This window comes from Apteryx mantelli, chromosome 2 (genome assembly GCF_036417845.1).
Source record: "Apteryx mantelli isolate bAptMan1 chromosome 2, bAptMan1.hap1, whole genome shotgun sequence".
Classification (NCBI taxonomy): domain Eukaryota; kingdom Metazoa; phylum Chordata; class Aves; order Apterygiformes; family Apterygidae; genus Apteryx; species Apteryx mantelli.
This window is the reverse complement of record NC_089979.1, coordinates 165,134,123-165,155,403: the sequence shown is the minus strand read 5'-3', so window position 1 is coordinate 165,155,403 and position 21,281 is coordinate 165,134,123. Positions and strand designations below refer to the sequence as shown.

The window sequence follows — 21,281 nt, the reverse complement described above, 5'->3', positions numbered from 1 at the left end:
TAGGTCTCAAATTTGTTATTGGGACTTAAAGACAGTGATTTAAGGGGGATATTTAGATATCTCTGTGTAGCCCAGCCATCTGTTCATGCACAGACCCTAATAAATCAGATGCCTGCCCTGGGCTGCAGTGAGAGTCATTAGTGTGAATACAAACTGTGTCGATCTTCCTTTAATTACTGATACTGTCCTGCTAACATACTCTGCAGCAATGCTTTGCCTGCTTCTATTTACAGCTTTATAGCCCTCTTCCCAGTGGCAGATCCCACCCTTTTTCTAAAAAAAAAAAAAAATTACATTCTCTCAGTCTTCTCCCATGCCAGCTTTACAAGGAAGTGGAAAACCCAAGAGTTTTTTTGTTGTTTTTTTTTCCATAGTGTTTCAGGTTCAAAGTACTTTCCACAAACAGTCAGCAATTTAACCCTTCACACTCTTCTGCTTCACATGGCAGTCAGGCAGAGGAAAAGTACCAGAGGAAAAAGTATTGTTCACTGCATTGGCAACTCTTCTCTTTTTAAACTAAATGGATCAATCCCTCCACTGGAGCATATTAGCCCAGATCCATTCACTAAGGTAGATCCAGGCCCTTTTGTTCCAGCTGGAGCCACATGTCCATCTGGGCAAGCAGAGCAGCAGGTTAGTTGAGCACAAGAATGAGAAAAACATCTTTGGGAGGCTGGGGTCATTCCTGTACACACATCACACGTTTCTCTTTGATGTTTTTCTCCTTTCTTTTTTTATATTATTCCCCTGACCTACAAAGCATTAACAGTGCATTGAAAAGTTGTCAGCAGCTTTCCTGCACTTATCCTGCACTGAGGATAAATAACAAGCCAGGAAGTGACACTTAATGCTTTGATTTTCCAACTCAGTAATAGCCTGCAGAGACCTGTCTCCATGCTGGGTGTATCCTCACCCTGGGACAATCACTGCTTAAAAGGAGGCAACTTGTCTGTGTCAGTGTAAAGCTCCTGCTGAAGCAACAGCATCAAAAATTATGATTCATCCTATTTATTGCACTGGTGCCTAGGGACCAACACAGATCAGCTTCCCTCTGTGCTAGGCATTGTATCAAGTGGGGTGCAACACTCCCAAACAAAAGGGGAAAGTCAGAAAGGGAAAAGAGAAAAAGGGAGAGGGAGAACAGGCTGTTTTCCCTCCCTTTTCTCCCCTGCTGACTGCCAGCTTTATCCCACCCACAAACTCCTTCCAGCTCCAGCTAAGCATTCTTGTCTATTTTTTGGCAAATCATTTCTCTAATAAAGAAATGCAATTTAAAGGGAACCGCAACTACTTTCACACAAGCCTGATTCTGTAAAGTGCCTAGGAGAGAACAAAGGAAAAAAAAAAAAGGGTGGAAACAGGCACACAGTACATTGTGGGGTTTTTTTTAAACAATTGTTTTTTCATATCAAGATTCCATTTCCAATTTCTCTCTAATTGTCAGGTAATAATTTTATAGTGGTGGAACCCTGTTGAGGGCTATATCTCTCCTTCCACCCGCAGGGTCCGAGCTCGGCTTCTCAGCTTCACGGCCACCCTGGTTCACCAGGATCATGGGGGCATCTGACCTCCATGCAACCTCCTGCCTCCCCTCGTCCTCCAAGGACATCTCCACAGGCAGCACAGCTCTGCTGCCATACCCACCACTGTCCCACTCCAGGCCATTCTCAGTGGGATGATGTTCTGCTCTTGATGCAGTTTGAGACCACCTGTGTTTTTTTCCCTGGGGCTTTGAGGGACAAGCAATCATAGCTGTCCTTGCACTCCTTACCACTCCCTAATCACCAGTCCGGGTCTTCACAGCAGAGTATCCAAGGCATTAAAGGAAGAGGGGAGCATATGCTGCGTCCATTAGCACAGAGCAAAACTGCTCACCCACCAGGGAATCAGGCAGTGTCCAGTCTCATCACATCAGAAACACAGAGACAACTTGTATCCACTTAGGTTGTATCCACAGTTAATCTTCCCTGCACGTGCAGTAACCTAACCGTGCTTCAGATGATTAGCCTGAAGAAGGTCCTATTCAGCTTTGTGGTGATCCAAGACAGATCCTCAGTACTCAGCTGCCCTGGGACAACCCACAAAAGCAACCTCCTCAAGGAACTAAGTGCATTGCCTGGCCTCGGTAAATGGACCAGAAATGTCCTCAGTCCCTCAGGGATGTCTCCTCTGAAACCTTATACAGCAAGCAAAGAGCAACATGGCTTGATGTGTGCCAGCTATTTCTAGATACTCCTATTTCTTGTTCCACTGCTACCCTCAGCAAGCTTTGTTCTTCTGCAAGGGCACCTCCCTCCAGCCTCAGGCATATTCTCCCCAACTTGGTGACCCAAAGGCCCAGCAAGAAGATGTACCTGTCTCTTGTCCCACCCTCAGCAGGCAGAAAGTGCTAGAGTGGCCTCGCTCACCTCTGGGGAGGGGAAGTGGGATTTGTTTCCATCAATTGGTGCGACCAAGAGCATGTCCTGCAGGATTGTCGTCATGTGCTGAGCCATGACCTTCTGCTGGTCAAGGCTGCAGTGGTTCTCCAGGGAGATGATGACAGGGTATGGAGAGGTCTAGAACAAGACAGCAACATCCACCATCAGTGAAATCTGCAATTTCATCAATCTATAGCAATTGTTATAAACCCCAGTGCTTCTAGAAGTTTTAAAAGGTACATTTTCTCTGGAAAAGTGTCAATAGCAGTGTCTAGAATTCTGCTAAAATGAGCATTTATTAAAAATGATATATTTAGCTGCAGTGTAGCTACTCAGATCTCTGTTGATGCCTTCCAAAAATGACAATCTTACGGACAGGGCAGTGGGTTGGGATGAGCTGCCTGCCACAGACTTCCCAGGGCACTTTGACGAGGCTCCCTGTGCCACCGTTCTCCACCTGCACCACGGATATGAGCACCTCCCTACCTCAGAGCAAGGACTGGAAGGGAGGCTTTGTAAATCACTAGGTTTGCTCAGATCCTTAGGTGGCCAAGATTTCACTCCACTGAATCCTTCCTCCTTTCATGCATAGGCCTGATCTAGTTCCCTGTAACCCCCTAGACATTTGCTGAAGACATTGTCATTGTCATTGCAGCCCTGAAGGAAACTTGGTGTAGGTCTCAACTCAATTGTACTGAAGAAAAATAGCAGAAAACCCAGAGAGTCTGGGCAGACCCAAAGTTTTGTGAAGGCTGCCACCCAGCGCTGCCATATAAGACTCCAGGCCTGCTTGTTTATTTTAATGCAGGATAGAAGCAGTCATTCATATCTATCCCTCCAATGAAGATGCACCTAAACTAGGGACATACTCTGAGATATAAAAGCCAAGCAAACCACAGGCCTGTTTGCACTTCCCACCACATAAGTAGTTGTTCAAGATATTGGGCATTATTTTCATTGCTGTGGGGTCCAGGGTCCAGCTAGTGCTGGTACAGATTCACACTCAGACCCAGACAATGCGCTGCCTAACCAGTAACTCCCAGAAATGGATCTCCGAAGAAGGCAGAACATGGATGCCCAGACAGGACACATCTTCTACCCATGAGAAATGCTAAGGTGCAGACTTATTTTTTTATGGTCTCTGCTTCAAGGGCAGAGACATGCTATCAGTCTTGAACAGTGCAACATGAGAAATCTTAGAGGGTCTGAGTTCCCTCATCCTTACTTTGAAAGCATAGTTCTTGATGGCCTTAATGACATCACTGAAGAGGATCTTGGAGGTGAGAGTGTAGCCATGATAAATGATGGGCTCTGAGTTAGGGCCGTCCCAGCAATCCAGTTCCACACAGCGGCAGCCTTTGGTGAGGGCTCTGGAAACAAAGAACGGAAGTGGTTGGGTTTTAAACCTTCCCCTCCGTTTCAAAATGAGACTGTATCGGCAGAGGTATTTCCTGGGAAGCCTGACGAGGAGCTTGGGGATCCAGGGAGAAAAGAGGAGCTTGGAAAAATGGGAAAGCAGATGGAGAAAGGGTGGAATCAGGAGAGTTCAGAGTCAGTGAAGAGAGCTCAAGGCCAAGCAAGGAAAGCATACAAGGGATCTGAGAACAGAGGTCATGGAAGTCCAAGGTAATTGGCAGTGAAGGAGACATAGTGAGTGCCAGGTGAGAAAGGACACTCATATCTGTGCTCAAAGACTGTGCCCAAAGATCATGAAGAGAAAATGAAGAAATGATGCATTGGAAGAAAGACAGCAGGTCAAAGTCAGCCTTAGAAGCCAGCTCAAAGAGCCTGGATGATGTGCCTTCTTCATCTAGATCTGATAAGACATGGGGGATGAATCCTCGGAGCTGTCAGGGAGGGAGCTGTGGGAATTCTGCAATGACACCTGGGAAGATTGCTGAGAGCCAGTGTGCTGAATTGAGTCTACAGACTGAATTTCCCTTTGGAAAGTCCTGCCTGTAAATATCCACACTTGCATTTTCATTTCCTTTCAAATGTAATTCCCCCTATATGGACCTCTCTCTCTAGAAGGTCATTTTGTCTCTTTTACAGCAACTCCTTGTACATTTCAGATAACACATCTCCTTTGACTCATTGCAATAAGAGTCATGGGATCTTTTTTTATAGCCAAAACATAATTCCATAATTTTCAGATACTGCAAGATGAATTCATACAGCTAACGAAAAAGCAACTGGTGTCAGATTTCACTCTCTATTCTTTAAGCTTATGACTCTAGATAGTCGTCATTTCCTGAGAATCAGATAAGTAATAAGCAAAGGAAGAACTGCAGTCACCAGCTTGCTTATAAGGAAACTTTGTCTCACTAAATAACAGTGAAGAGTATAGATCATAGCAGTAGGAAGATAAGGTAGTTGCGCAAGTTAATGGAAGCCACCGCAAACCTCTGGCCACAAGTTGTCAGACACAGCATTCATCATTAAGGTCAGAAGTAGGCAACACCTAATATTCTGTCCAGGGATGCTGTGGGAGCATCTAAACTGCTAAAGAGGAATCATGCAGGAGCTTCTTGATCACCCACACTGTCTCATTAGCTCACATCCCAGCCCTTTTTGTGGACCACTCCAGCTAGTTTTCTCCAAGATAAACCTCAGCAGGGTTCTAGGGATGGTTCATGCCAGGAACTACTCCCAAAAGGCAATATGGATCATTAACATTATGGTAGTATGCATCATTTTTGGCTCCTTCCATTCCCTACACAGTCCTCCAGCTCTATCCCAGAAGTCTTTGCATCCTATAAACCCTTAGCACACATGATCTCATGCCATATTCTGTGGCATACAATAGACTCCCTCAGCTTCACACTTGGAAAACACCACGCTACAGGGCTGCAATCCAACCCCCATATTATTGCAGATATTTTAAAATGAAAAAAAAAAAGACACAAAGAATGTAGTAATTGTATGCTTTATAGTCAGGACACCACATGGGGCCCAGCAGAGATGTAAGATAAAGTGTTATGTAATGCAGACATGGCCAACCTGGTCTAGAAACAGCTCACTCTAATATGAACACAAACCAGTGTACACTGCTTCATCTCAGGGTTAGAGATTGCTTCTTGGTCCTCTTGCACCTATAGTATAATTGCATCTTGTGTCCACACACATACACACACACACACACACGTTACCTGATATAGGCTTCTGTGCTGCTTGGACCTGTCAGCTGGTCTTCCATGAGATAGGTATTGTGTGAGGATGACACCAAGTAGTGACTGAGAGGTTGAGTCATGTCCTGGTAAACTTTACTGTGAGACGAGTTGAATATATTCCCATCATCGGACAGCAGGTACATCAGGAAACCATCCTTGGTCATGGCATTACCTCTCTTGGCTGACAGATAAATAGACACAAACCCCACAATGAAAATCTGACACCTCCAGGTTGTGCCATCTTCACCAGGTTTATAACTCTGCCTACAAATGCCTGTTGATCTCCAGAGGACCTCAGAGGCAAAATGTGCTCCCTAGACATTCAGCTGTTACTAAAGATGTTGATGCTGTTCAGGTGATGATGACAGCTTCATCAGACTGAAAATGCTTTTAAAACCCCTTTACAAGCATAGCTCTTTATGACACTTACTATCCTTGATAAGACCTAAAAAATGCCAAGAACAGCACTTACCCAAACCATCTCTAGAGATCTACAGTACAAACATCTCATTTTGAGCACCTCGAGTTCCCTTCATGTCCACACAGAGAAATTGTCAGATGTCTAAACACTGCCAGATAAATCACATCTAGATCCAATGAATATATGTTTTGCAAAGAGTAAATGCTAAAATGAACCCATTTTGAGGGGAAAGTGGAGTATTCCCATCTTGAGGGATGGAACTAGATCCCAGTCCAGTCTCCATATCTGACATCTATAAAGCAGCATTGTCCCTCTCCTGAAGTTGTATTAGGACAATACAGAAAGAACCTATGATCGTGGGATCATTTCTTGAACATGTCCTCCAACGTTCTTCACACTGGCTACTCAATTTTTGAGCACAAAGACAGTTCTGTGTTTGTTCTCCTAAACAGAAGTCACTTTCTCGGCCATCTACACAGAGACCTCAGCACCTGACAGCTTTTAGGTGTTCGCATTCAGAAAGACTGGCCTCCATTCCTGCTTCTGGAGAACAGAAACATTGCTATCTACTTAACATTGCAAAGCCATCTGAGATCTTGGCTTTTAAATAGGTCATCAGAACCTTTCCCACAGGAATTTCAGTGCCCTCTAACCATCTCCTTATCAACCCCTTTCCTGCTGATCAATGTACCTAAGCTGAAGGAGAACAGAGAAATTTCCTTGGCTTTCCTGTGCGCCCCTCTTCTGGAGCTGCTAAAGTTTCCCTATAAGACTGGTGTTTCAGAAACAGCTTCTAGCAGAGAAAGATACAAGGCTGCAGAAGAAAGCAACAGGAAAGCAATTCAGAGCTCATCAAGCAAGTAAGTTTTTGACTCAAGCCAGGCAGGGTTCCAGCCTACCTCTTTCATTGGGCTCGTATCTCTGAATTAAGGCAGGGGCAGCAACAACAGCGTCTTCTTCTTGCTGCGTCTCATAGAGGAACCTTACCAGATTCTGGCAGGACATGAACCCTTCAGCATCTGCGTATTTTTGGAAGATTTTGTCTATTTCCTTCCTCTCTGTCAGTATCTTGTAAAATTCCTCTATCTCCTCATCCTCCAGAGCCTCTGTTTTGGACTTGTCACAGTGCTGTAAACGTAGAGGGGAGAAGGAGTGAAAACCTTCTTTCCTTCTGGCATATGCCAGCCGTAATCTGCACCAGGGCTACACAACGCAGAACACAAAATAATTAGACAAAGTTACCGGCCAGTGAATGAGAAGCAACTGGTCAATGGTTCTCACGGATAAGCCCAAGTCATAGAACAGTTACAATTATTATTATTATTTACTCATATTATCAGTTTCAAGGAGCACCAGGCATGGTCCCAGCTCCACTACACCAGGTGCTGCGCAAACAAAAAGTTAAGAGGAAAGCTTCTGACAACCTAAGCACAAAGCAATGGTCAAGAGAAATGCATAGACCAAGAGATCGAGGAATACAGGGAAACACTTAACTCAGTGCATCTTAAACTATTGATAGAGACCCTGGTCTAAAATCTAGTAAGTAAAATTAAAAGAGCCTTAATCTTTGATCTATCATGACAGATGGAGCTATAGCCCTGGGTTTTATGTACAAAATGCATGTCTTGGTTTAACCAGTCTTCATACTAATCTCAGCCCAACTCTGCTGATGACCTCACTGATGGTCACAGTGGCCTTGTCAGTTCCTCAAGCAAGATGATAATGAGAGAATATTTCTCCCTCTGGAATGCCACCACTGGAATGCTTCAGTGACAGTTTATGGCCCACTTATAAAACCAAGTAAACTGATCACGATGCATTGTGTCCCACTGGCTGAACTAATGGCAAAGATTTTCACTTGTTCTTATGATTTCAGGATCTGCTAGGTAAAAGCTATGGGTTCCTCTCAGCGATGAGACAACCTGTGAAATGCTCAGTGCTATGGGCACCTTCAAAATAGGTTTGAGCACTCCTGGAACTATCCTTTCCTTGTTGCCTTCCGTGACCGTACCATCCTATACTGTAGATTTGGCAGATCTCACAGCCTAAGCAGAGCATGATATATAGTGACTGAAGAAGGAATGGAAAGAGGGAAACAGACTGGCAGAGACTGCAGGGATCCAGTGAATGACAGATTTTCTTTTCTTTAAGACAGGACTGAGTAAATAACATGATTTACTCCTCGGAAGCTGGCATTATAAATGATGGGCCTGGGAATTTTGGTCATTAGTGACCATTAAAGGTCCTGATGACAATAGGACAATTGCATTGCCATCATAGTCACATTCCAGGACAGATCAGATGTAGTATGTAAAACTGGACTGTTTCTGCTTGGGTTACAAGAGCTCCAACTTAGAAAGAGAACCTCAGACCAAAATCTTGTTTCACTTCATTTGCGTGTGTCATGAACCATGAGTCCTCAATTAGGCATGGCTTGCCAGAAGGAGCCAGAACCTTTCTGATGCACGAGAATGAACATCCAGTTTGAAATGAGTGAGCAACTAGAAAAGATCTGTGTAGTGTCTGTTTGCACTGCATATGTCTTACTCAGGTGTGACTAAAACCTATACATGGACACAAAGTTATATGATGGAAAGCAAGAATAATGTATGACATGCCCTATAGCTCTCTCTCAAATACTTGATCACCCTTCCTTCCTGTGCCTAAATGAAGAAAAAACTCACTAATACAGAAAAGAAGATCACCCTCATAAGACACTGTAATGTCTCTCATCCCATCTAAGTTTAGGCAGTACGTAAACGAGGAACATAATTGCTGTAGGCCAACTCAGTGGTCAAACGGAGCAAGGCAGACACTCCCTGGAGGCAATTCAGACAACAAGAGATCTGAATTAATCTCCAAAAAAACCTCTGTTTCCACTGGCTGTACAGGAAGATTAGAACAACTACATGTCTAATGAGGGTACTTCAGTTAGCTGCCTGCATTTAGATGGGATGAGTCAGGGCTTAGTAACTCTTTGGACTTCTAGAGAAAAAAAAAAAAAGAAGAGGAAGAACCTCATCAAGTTTCCACTCCTAGAGCTTCCCTCTAACTATTGAAACAGCAAAAGAGATTTGCTGAATGAAGAGGAGACTGTGCTTCCAAGACAAAGGTGTATTTTCAGATGCTTGATGTTTGAAGATATAGGGAGGGATCCATCTGTTGTATGATAGAATGAGATGAACCATGCCCCAGTCTCACTGAGCTTTATTGGCTTGATCTACATGGACTGAAAAGGAAGCATAAAGTGACTACTTCCAACATAGACATCTGCACTGGAGACATCTAACTCGATCAGAGGAATCCCAACCTTATTGCTGTTCTTTCAGGGTCTCCTGAGTAGGGAAGAAAGGACAAGATACACCAGCCAAAGCCAGCAGTTCATCTGGAGGATTTTGCAAGGAAAAAATTCTTAAAGATCTGCTGGCCACCTTCCCCCTAAATCCTTGCAGAGTTACCAGAGAGAGAGAGAGAGAGAGAGACCTCCATAGAGCAAGGATTATGGAACTAGTTCCTCCCTTGGGAGGAGGTCTTAGTGAAACCTTCCCAACCTCCCCTATTACCTGCTTGCAGGAAGGAGCAGAACTACCGCCTGGTGCCCACAACCACCCACATGCTTACCACTGATTAGAAAAAGCATCTTGGAAACTGTCTACCCATGAATTCAAATCCTCCTTCAGACGTGGTGAAAATTTGGAATTTATCCAGATAGTTTATCTCCCCTTGGCAGGAAGGCTCATTTAGAGAGACACTAAAAACTTAACAGCTGAGAAACTGTCATCCCTTCCATTATCTTCCCGTAGGCTCAGCCAGCGACTGAATCTCGAGAAATTAGAAGTATATGTCCCTGAGCAGATTAAATATGCCTTGGGCTATTAGAGCAACCAGACTGATCCAGGCCTGTGTGCAATGCCACATATCTATCATAATTCTGTTTCGTTTTTTTTCTGATTCACAGTTTCCTTCTGTTTACACCAGTCACTTGGCACCTTCCTTCTCTGAGAATGTAAACATCTGGGTTCACAACTGTAACCCTGCTGATTTCAGATGGGTTTAAGCATTGTCATGTGCTCATGACATGCAAAACTACCAAAACACCTGTTACTCAATGTCCATTTGCACTTCGCTTTTTTCTTTTTCTCACATTATCCATGTTGGTATCCCATCTCTTTCTCAATCCTGGTAAAAAGGGACTTCAATGGTAAAGAGAGAAGACCTTCATTAAAGATATCGGCATCAGAAAAGAAAGATATCTTCATCAGAAGTGCTGTGCTAGCCTAACAATTGTCAGTGGGAACCTACTGAGCACCAAAAAGCCTGAGTCCTTCCTTGGTACAAAAAAAGATGCGAAGAGTTCATTTTAGCTTAGATCTCCAACCAAAGCTGAAAGCTGTGGGAAACCATGACCTCAGCCAAAAGCAAGTACTTTATCTGCTTGTTGTCTTTACCTGGAAAATCCTCTTGGCATGATAGTCATCAACTTCAATGTTCACTTCTTTCAGGAAGTTCTTGAGCTCCTTCAAGCTCATCTTGTTGTCTTTGTTTTTATCAGCTTTCCGCAGGCAACTATGAATCCAGCTGCAGGATGATGTAAGGAAATCTTTCCAGGCCAGTGCCTAGTCTAAATGCCTCCCGCTTAACCCATGAGGGGAAAAAATCCCTTCTGAAGTCTCTGAACCATCTCTCCAGCTGCTGTAAATCAGCATGGTACCACTGAACATCTTGCATCATCTTGCCTTCTGCTTTGAAAGGGCAAAATGGTGCTTTGGCAGCAGCAACACACTCTGTAATATGAGTGATCCTGACCCCGGAGAAGCTTTTCACCATCTGGCCAAAGCTGGATCAACTCTGTTTATCCTGTAGGAGTTTTTGGCCACAGCCAAATCACAAAGCAGTCTTATTTCTCTTTTATGACAGAAAGCGTATTTTGTTCCAGACTGTTAAAAGGGGATAGATGAAGGATGAAAAGAGCCCCCAGGAAGGGAAAACAGATTGTTACGGATTTGACCAATATTCAGTATATTAAGTTGAGCACTGAACAGAGATTCTCCAAAAGAAGCACTCACATTAATTTTTGGACTCACCTTCAACTTCTGTATTTATTTAAGGATTTCTACCTATATTTCTTAAGATTTTTTTTTTTTTGTGAGCATAATCAAACAAAACTTTGTGGATCTTGGCTTCGTAAAATGCATAAGATCTATTATTGTATTGTACTGTGACAATAATTCCTAAGAGCTTGGTTTATAGTATACTCAAGTTATTATGGATCTGGCTCAATTGCTATGAAAAATGAGCTTTTTTTGTGTGATGCCTGTTAAACTGAACTGGGTTTCCCATGTTCTTTTAGTTTCTTGGGAAAATAATATTTCAGCCAGTCAAGATACACTGGAGTTTTAACAAACATAAAAGATTCTTTTTGCCGCAAGGAACTGCATTTCTTTAATTTGCTTTAACTGTTGAATGAGTAAGGTCTTCCAGAAAAGCCTCCTATTTTTAATATAGAAAAATCATCCAAGTAACAATTAGATCTCCACAGATGTAAGCTTCTATGTCTTTCATAGGAGGCATTGCTTCAAACTCATTCCAAAAAGTCATTTAAAAAAGTGCCCAATCTCGATGTTGACCAAAAAACCCACTCAGAATTTCCAAATACCAGCTGATGCATATAGTACCATAAGCAGGCACTTCAAAATTCCCTGAGAAGAAACATTAACTGACAGCCTTAGTGGGTGCAGATGTAACCTTCAAACCAAGTATTCACCACAGACACCACTGCATTCACAGTATTTCTGTGAACTTAGAAATATGTGTAAACTGTTTGTAAATGGGACTATCAGATTTCTACTAGAAACCAAATAGGGATGACTAAAAATATTTGGTGGATATTCCATGAACTTGCTCACAACAGAAAAGCACACAAAACTTGGGATGAATGACTCCCAGCCAGAAGGAAAACTCATACATAAAACCCAGAATCAATGCAGACAATTTCACACAGCTCAGATGAAAAGTCCCCTGTATTTTCTGGTCTCAAATCATCCTTGGCACACATACCTGCAATATTTGCTAAATAACCTATGCCAACTTGTTGCAGGATTGAATTTGATGCTTAGTAAGATGCTACTGTATGTAGAAGAACAGTAGAAGTACTTTTTAAATATCAGGAGGTTTTATCCTTTATAGGAACGTAGGACTGGAAAGGACACATAAGCCGCTAAGCCCAGTCCCTTGCTACCACAGGCAATTCCATCATATCATAAGCTGAACAAACTCCACCTGAAACTAGTAACAGTTTTGCTCTCAATACTTCTAAATCTAACATTATTTCTAAATAATTTCTATATATAATTTCTATAAATTTCTATATATAATTTCTATAATTCTATATAATTTCTATATATAATTTCTAAATAATTTCTATATATAATTTTATATAATTCTATATAATTTCTATATGATAATTTTTATAATTTCTAAATAAAATACTTTTAAAATCTTGCTCATTCTTTACTTGCTCTAACCAAGGTTTCAGCGACTGGAAAAGATACAATGCACAGCAATTCTCTACTGCGGGGGGACAGGGTAGGGACTCAGCACTTCTTCCTCATCTATTTACTCTTCTCTTTCTGTGCTCACAGATGTGGAGAATGTTTCTGAGGTTTAAGGAAGTTCTGAGTAAGCCCAGGCTGCCAAGCAAACCCAGTGAAGAAAAGACTAAATTTAAAATCCCAGGCTTTAATTAAATATCATCAAATTGGAAATGAGAAATCGTGCTGTTCTGTAATTCCAGGTTACGTTAAACGGCCTGAGACAAGCCCAGATTGGAAGGCAGCACTGCACTGTAATTACTCTTCCAGAAATATGGCTTGTCTGCCCGCCCCGGTTAGCTTTGATTCTGCTTTCCAAAGAGACAGAGGTCCATTTCCATGCTGGAAATTTACAGCCTTCTTCCCTTGCAAATGTCATTGTTATCTGCCCCCCCCCCCCCAAGCAATCACTTCTTATGAGGAAGTTTTTCAGCAATATACTCAATTTGACATGCCCCAAGGACAACTCTCTGTAGCCCATATTTTCCCCACATATTGTGGGGTGGGGGCAGTCTTCACATTTAAAAGAAAAACTGCCAGGGTGTAACATTTGGTGCTGGCAGCACCAAATCTTTAAGATTTCAGCTTGTCTAGAGTCTACTCCCTGCCACCCCAGACACTCAACTGCTGACGCAGCTGAGGAATGACTTTAGAGCCTGGAGTCTGAAAAAGCATCTGAAAAGATACTCATAATCCAGGAGAGAAATGCACCATCCCACGCACAGCAGAACTGTTGGAGCCTGATTCCTCTGAGCAAATTGCACTAAGGTTGTGCCAGGTGCTTATTAGACATCAGAGAACCCACAGAAGAGTAAGGCCTGATGAAAGCTCAGCCTTTATGTGCCCTTTCCTTCACATCTGGTACATTATTACCCAGCAGGCAACCCACATGGAGAGAAGCCCTGGCCGAGGGCAAGACTCCCTGGTGCCCGCTATGGGCTCAAACTCCACCTTTGTGATTTTCCCTCGGCTGAGGAAGTCACACCACCTCGCTGCTGTGCAGGCGCTTTGATGTCTAGCAAGGCATTAAGCTCACACAGCCTTCCTCACTGCGAGCACTATCTGGTTTCCTCTCTGATAGCTGGACGCCTGTTTTTTTGGAGCTTACAGGAATTTCATATTTTATGACCACTGCTGTTCTGTCAAACGAGGGTGAAATCAGCCAGCGGGTTCAGATGTTACTGGCAGGACCTCAGACACAGAAGGACTGCAGAAAACTAGGCAAAAACTGCACCCATGGATAGCGTCTCTTTTTATATGGAGGTGAGACCTGTGATCGCAAAGGACCTTACTGAGTGAAACCCCAGGGAAAACTCCCCGTGAACTCAGCAGAGCCAGGATTTCACCCAGATAACTCACTCTCCTTTTCCGCTTCACTCCTTTTCCATTCTAATGTCTGCATTATTTCTAGAGCATTTGCAAACTCTTTCAGAGAAGCATTTCTTCTCATGCTGAGGCAAATAAGGAACAATTTCACTAAAATCAGTACAGCTACCCCAGGGTAAAGTTGGCAAATGGAAGAGAAGAATTGGTTCCCTTGCCTTATATTACTGAGAAACATGATAAACAGTACAGGCTTTTCATGCCTTGCCAAGAAGTGCCTGTCCTGGAGTTTACTGCAATGCAAGTGAAACGGACTCCTGAAGAATACGAAAAATAATGATTGTTTTATCTAAAGCTCCCTGAAAAGGGCAATTCTTTGCTATGTGAAGCCTGAATCCACTCTTGCTTGCACCACTGTAAATCAGGAAAAAAAGCACTGGAAACCAGGAAGTTTTCCCAGGTGTAAAATCAGTGCGAGAGAAAATTCAGTGCCCAGGGCCAATAGGGAAAAAGAGGTTTAGTCTACTATCTCCACCCACAGAGAAAGACAAGTGCATCTTTGTGTGTGATTAATCACTTTACAAGGCAAAGGATACTGCTGGAGTTTCTGTTTCTGGTTCATAGAGTTGCTGTGGGTTATGATTTTCCCAAGGCCGGTGATCCAGTGGTTGGCATCGTCCTCTGAATTTGCAATGAGGTCCAGGTTTTTCCGCTGGCCTTTGAAAATGATGGAAAAGCAGAGATGCTCTGGGACATTCTTGGCGTATTTTTCCATACCTTCTGTTTTATGGCCTGACCTCACATCCCGAATATCTTCAATGGAGACTGTGGAAAGAAAGCAGAGTCTGCTGTCAGCAGGGGTTCAGTCAACCTTATCTCCACTTGGTGATGGATATTAAAAAATTACTCTTTTTCCTTTTCCTGAAACCTCTCCCTCCCATTGCTGGAGGATTTCCTTCCTTTCCCCCCTTCCCTAAACTTGGGTACTAAAGAAAGCTCAAATCAAAAGGAGCAGAAAGAGCAAGCAAGAAAAAAAAAAATTCTCCTTTGTTCTTTTCCCATGTCCTTTATTTAACAAACAAGCAAAATCAGCACTGGATGCCATATTGTGTTATCACATTTAGCAGACATAAATCACTGCAAAGACCTTGGCTCCAACCCGTAGAGCATCGCTGACTTGATCTCAGCCTGCATCCGCAAGCAGGGATAGCAAAGCAGTGCCTCTCCATGAGCATCAGGACATGCAACTCATTATGTCTATCCACTCTACTCTGTAAATCTTTACCCGGATCTGTCACTAAGACCATGATTTTTTAACTGTCGAGCCTGAGATGCTGATGTTCAGAGACAGGATCTACCAATTTCAGAAATCTTTGTCCCTTTCCATGCTTTCAGTGGCACCACCCAAAAGGGACATGAGACATTGGTTGCTTGTTTCACCTGTCTGTGCCTTTCTTACCCACCTGTAAACACAGACAGAAAAAACACTGATCTTTCTCTGGAAACTGCTTGGACACTTTTGGTTCTTTAGGATGCCTCAGTGACCAGGATGCCTCAACAGCGGCATAATAAGAGATGCTGATAATCAATAAGCATTTGAAAGGCCCTAGAACAGTGTGTAACAGGACCTCACACCATCAGTCAAATCACCTTGAGCTAATCTCTTCTCAGACTTGGAAATAAATAATTCTAAAGGCCCACAGGAAAATGGGAGGTGACTCCAGTAAGAGCAGGGCAGGGGCCACCATGGTGGTCCTTCAGTTTGCGAAAAGTGAGAAGGGAAAATTTACAAGCTCGTGTAGTGTTCTCAGTCATACCCATGCAAACTGGGGATGCAAAGACCAGCGTTTCAAAGCAGTTCAGTCTCACCCATGCTCTAGCCTCACCTCCACCAGGGGTACATTTGATCCTCTTTCCTGTAGGGGAGCACAGCACCTTCTTCAAAACCATCCCTCCCCATTTGCATCTCTGTCCCTCAGCTGGTGGAAATGAGCCTTGACTCTGCACCACGAGTTTGCAAAGTTCACACATGAGGCAACCCAGAAACTCAGCAGTGTATTCGTCCCATGGGAAGAACCAGGTTATTAAACAAATGTAAGTAATTGTGACCTCCCTATGCTGCTCTGAGAGCATCACGGGTGCCCTCAGACTGTGCTGCACAGAAAGTGACTCTTCTTCACAGCTTCTTCTTGTCTTTCATGGAGGTACTGGGACATTTCAGACATCTACAAAGGACTGAGTGGAAAGGGCAGAAACTGCTTAGTCACATCTGGCTGCTGAGAAGCAAAACACCAAAGCAGGGATGAGACCTGCGGACGCAAAACGGCAAAACTGTCTGTGCCTGATGTTGGAGTTAGTAACTGAGAGCAGGGGAAAGTTAACGTTTCGCAAACCTCTACCCCTACGATTCATCTCAGGACACATGTAGAAAAGGCAACACACCTGAGAGGTGTCCAGACACCTTCAATAACCAAATATGCCTAAAAATAGATATAATCACAGAAATGGAACAAAAAAAACCGTGGCTGTAACCTCTCCCAACTTCAAACTGTAAATCAGGGGTAAAAATGATTTCCTGTGTCACAGACTTGTGAGATCAATTTTGTTTGTGCTTGTCTTGAAGGAACTTTGATGAAAAATAGTATGCAAGTGCAAAATATCCCCACTGTTTGGCTGAAGAGGAGAAACTTGCCTTTAAGCATCCATTCCACCTGCTACTTCATTTAAATTGGCTCAGTTTCATTTTTAAAGTGTTTAATTATTTCAAAGTCAACACTGCAGAAAGACACAACTCAGCATCTACCCAACACAATGCTAGCATGACTGCCCCGGGATCATCCAAAATTCATGGGATGTGCATATGCGCATATATCTCCCTTTTTCCCCATGGCATTCACAACATGCTCAGCTGTGTAAAATATGCTCAGTTTAAAAAAAAAAAAAACTAAAAAAACTTCAGTTTTGAAAAATCATTGACTGTCCAAAACCAACACTTGACATTTGCTTTGAATTCCCACCACATGCTGGGGTGGCCAAACATCTTCCATAACACTTTGCTGGTGTGGTCTGTATACAAGAACTTGCCAGGGAACAGGAAAGTGCTTCCTGGAGTTGGCAAAAGCCCCTCCCTGACGATGAGCAATTATCTTTGTGTGGCCTTTTATTATCACTCGATAAAAGGCCAACAGTCAACAGTGGATCTGTCTGAGGGGAGAAGGGGAGAGAGTTGGGTTGGGCTGGGCTGTTGTGGAATTATGTTATCTGGCCAGCTTACTGTCGAGTGAAAGCTTATGGCTTTGAGTGCTAAAACTCTCTTTGAAAGAAAAGGGTTGCAATTCCCCCACAGCTAGGCTGCTGATGGTGAGTTTTCCCACTAACTAGCCACAGGGAAAATGAAAGAGATTGTGCTTTAAGTTACAAAACTACAGATCCTGCACCCTTATTGTAAAGGACGCTGTCATGTTTGGAGGCATTCGTCTCAGTTAAAATGTCTAAAGTTTAGTTAGGCTCCTTTTATAACCAATGGGAAAAAAAAAAAACGTTTGGAATATGACCTTTCTGTCCTATTTAGAGATACTCTTTATGGTGAGATAAACCACACCCTTAACTACAAGGCTACAGTGGACTATCTACCAGAAAGGAAGCCCAGGGTGAATAGAACAGATGCGGACATACACAGTGCAGATGGCTCATAGGTAGGAGATACTTCTCCAAACCCATTCTGCTCTGGTTATGACTATCCATGTGGAAGTATTGTTCTGTTGTTCCTAATCACCTGCCAACTGCTCATCACTGCTTTGCTCTTAAGAGCTATTTTCCCCTCAGACTGGCTAGCTAATCTGCTTGTGCAATCAATCCCTAAACTTGGGGTTGGCAGAGACCTAGTGTTTCCTAGACTAGAAAATCTGATGTTAAATGTTGGAAATTTAGAATAGATTTTTGGAAACCATTATCTGGCAAAGTGAACCCGCTGGAAAAAAGAGAGAGCTGTGTGGGAGGAAAGAAGATTGAAAATCTGTGTCTGGAAAGGCTGCCTTGTTCTTTGTGGGGTACACTGCTAGAGGAAGATGATGGGGGGCACAGGGCTCCTTCATGCAGAAAAAGTGCAAGAAAGTTGAGGAACAGGATCAGTGTCTAGCATAGTCATGCAAGAGACAAGGAGAGACACTATCAGTGCAGGAACTGTTGAAAAAACAAGGTAGGGAGGACACTTTTTAAAGGTTTCCATAGCCTGGTCATGTGTACTGTTTTCATCTATCAATAAAGAGCTGAAGCCAAAGGAGCTGGCCCAAGCCATCTGCAAATGTTATCTCTTTCCTACTCTCGGAAAATCTGAACCCAGCATGAATACATTATCAGTTGCTCCAGGACAGTGAGTGTACTGTACTAGCAGTCCTGCGATGCCGTTCCAAACTAACTGTGTGCTCAGCTGAGCTATCTGCAAGGAGAAATCAGAAACAACTGATCCCTGAGGGACAGGGATGCATTTTAAAGCAGATGATCACTTACAGCAAACACCCATCTATCACATATCACTGCAACCTCCCTGCCCTTCCCCATCACGTCACAGCAGGGAGGCAACCAAGAGCAGAAGAGAAGCTGGAAAGTTTGCATCTGCTTCTCCTGAATGTTTATATCTGCTGAAGAGGTGGTTTGTGTAAAGCCCAAAAGATGAAGCAGACACAAGGAAGATTGTGCCCTTCCAGGCCTCCAGTCATTAGGTCAAACAGGTCACACCCAAGTCAGCCTTCCCAGCTGCTGTGGATGCAGCTCAGCTAGAGCCACAGCTGACGGCAGGGCTTCTCCCCTCTGCATGTAGGCTCACAGGGACATACAGCAGCATTCCCTGGAGTCAGTGGAGTTACTCATGTCTGAACAAGTCAGAGGGAGACAAGAGACCCTTGTTTTTATTCCTCCTTTCAATGTTCATTATTGGATGCTGCCCTTCTGCACCTCCCTCGTCAATTCTCTGCCCAGCACCCTCCTCCTGTTTCAATGTGGCATTAAGAGCCAGGTGAGGAGCCAGGCCCACAGAAGCCGGAGACCATCTTTGACAGCCACGACATTTTCCAACAACCAGCATGTACCTTTTGGGTGTCTGTTTGGACTGGATATCTGCTCCTGTGGCTTTCCAGGTGTTCAGTGTTCTACTTGCAAGCTTGTCACCTCCTGCAGAAGGTCAAGGACCATCCCTCTTTCAAAGGAAATCAAAATCCGTAATTCACACTGATGTGAATCTAACCAGACTGAAGAGTCTGCAAGTGCCTAAGTCCAAAACTGTGACTCACAAAACCTTGCTGAGCAGGTGCAGAGCCTCACCTGTGCCTCTCCCTGACCTGAAAGCGCCCCCAGTCACCAGAAGTTGCGTGCTCCCCTAGAACAGCCCCCTCAGGAAAGGCTCCCTGCCTCACTCCTGGCAGGACCCAAGCTGGCCTCACCGTCCTCCACGAGGTGCACCCAAACTCACCCCTGCGCACCAATTTCAGCCCTACATGTCCGTGCAGAAGGGATGGCCATTCATGTAGGAATCAATCCTGGAGGAAGCAGTTGGAAGAGGGACAAAAGTTCAATCCCCGTGTCAGCCTGAAAGCTGTAACCACAGAGCTGTCAGGCTTCAGGAGTGAGTCCCAGACACATGTATGCACAGCAAGCCATTGGGCAGCCAAAAATACAAGGGTTGAAGAGCCAGAAGGATCCTGTCAAGGTGCCTAATGGTTATAGCACTTGTTTGAGAGATGAGCCCTGGCCACTGGCCTCTGCTCCAGGAACAATATTCATCTCTTCTCTAGCCATTGCTCCTATGGTAAAGTGCCCAGGCTGTGCTTGGAGCATGGACAGTAAAAGACTTTGTTAATCTCAAAGAATACAGAAAAAGGAGGACTGGAGAGAGAAAGTGACCTTCTCTCAGACTTCCTCCTGTTGGACAGGCAGCCCTTCAAGAGGAAATGCTTCATCAAGAGTCTTACAGAGAAGACAGAGAACAAGGAACTGAACCCACGACTCCAGCAAACCACTGAACCTACGAAGGACAAAGACCAAAAGTGCTTCTCCATTCTTGTGGTGAGAAGCCATTGCTGATAAGGAGGGACAGGGGGGTCAATGCATAGGCACTTGGAGGCCCAGCTGGTCTTGAGTTACTCATGAGGGGAGGGGGGCAGTTTTTCACTGTGGGGGAAATAATCCTCAGATCCCTCCCTTTCATTATCCTACTTCCCCTCCGATAATGAGTGATCTCTGCAGTGTAGCATTGAGTCACATTGACCTCGTCCACCCCACTCTAATTGTCTCAGTAAGTCATTTCTGTTTACTGGCAGGAAATGTAGATGAGAAACGTACCCAGCTGGTAATAGCTTGCACCATACTTGCCCACAATACTGCATGTCTGCGGAGAGATCAGACCCTCTCCAGCCACATCTTAAGCAGAGCTTGCCAAGACTGGCTCAGTGTCGTGTCAGGAGCAGATAAAAGCTGCTATCTGACCACAGGACTGCTCTGCCAGCTAGGAGGGATGCAACAAGACTGCACAGATTTCACAATACACAAATCAAACTGGGCAAACTGGCTGCATCTCTGTTTGGTTTCCCTCCTCAAAAATCATTTTAGCTGCTTTCATTTGCACCTGATGCTAATGGCTGAATGTAGTTGGGATTGGGACCTTTACAATCAACAGGTGTTGAAGTACCGTAAACTCCCTGGACTGGGAACACCAAAGGTTATCCATCACCTGAGGAATGCTTTCCCATGACGGTCCAGGGGTGTTTTTAGCACAAGCCCCTCTGTGCTGCCTTCTTCTTAACCCTTTGCCACTTTGCTCTCTCTTCTCCCTGCCTGCTGCAGTGCCTCAAGTCTCGTCTGCTGGTTCCTCATCCATTCACTGCTCCTCTGCCTTCCTCTGACTTGCCCAGCATGGTGTTTTAACTTGAGATCTGCTGCATGGCAGCCTGCCCTCAGTGCTAGCACATGTCACCAGCTGACCACCAGTAATCTAACGGGCATGCAGTTTTACAGGTCTGTTTGGAAGTACCTTTTCATATAAGGTCTTTACCCATTCTTTCCATATACCCATCAGCACGGGGTGGTGATGTAAATAGAGTGACCTCTATTTACATTCCTCCCAGACAGCACAGTCAGGGCCCCACAAACTATTTCTGCAACTGGTTTTACTTCTCCTGCCATTACAGTGCCACTAAATTTGGATCTAAGGCTCTCAGATCATCCACCTTTGCATTTAACATATGCTGTGAAGAATAAGGTCAATATCTGTCAGCATACTGCCTGTGATGAAAATTGTCCCAGTAATGCATGCAGTGGCCTGATTCAAAATTAAATTAAAAAAACAAAAAACAAAAAAACAGGC

General features: G+C 44.0%; 1 protein-coding gene across 1 annotated transcript in view; it reads right to left on the bottom strand.

Annotated features, from left to right (window-relative positions):
- PLCD1 (phospholipase C delta 1) overlaps positions 1-21,281 on the bottom strand; it is a 55,260-nt gene that overhangs the window by 14,984 nt on the left and 18,995 nt on the right. The window contains exons 3-8 of the mRNA XM_067291991.1: positions 14,521-14,749; positions 10,460-10,589; positions 6,911-7,139; positions 5,570-5,771; positions 3,646-3,790; positions 2,409-2,558 (exon numbers count right to left, since the gene is read on the bottom strand). Of these exons, the coding sequence (XP_067148092.1) occupies positions 2,409-2,558; positions 3,646-3,790; positions 5,570-5,771; positions 6,911-7,139; positions 10,460-10,589; positions 14,521-14,749 (1,085 nt within the window). The remainder of the gene's footprint in view (positions 1-2,408; positions 2,559-3,645; positions 3,791-5,569; positions 5,772-6,910; positions 7,140-10,459; positions 10,590-14,520; positions 14,750-21,281) is intronic.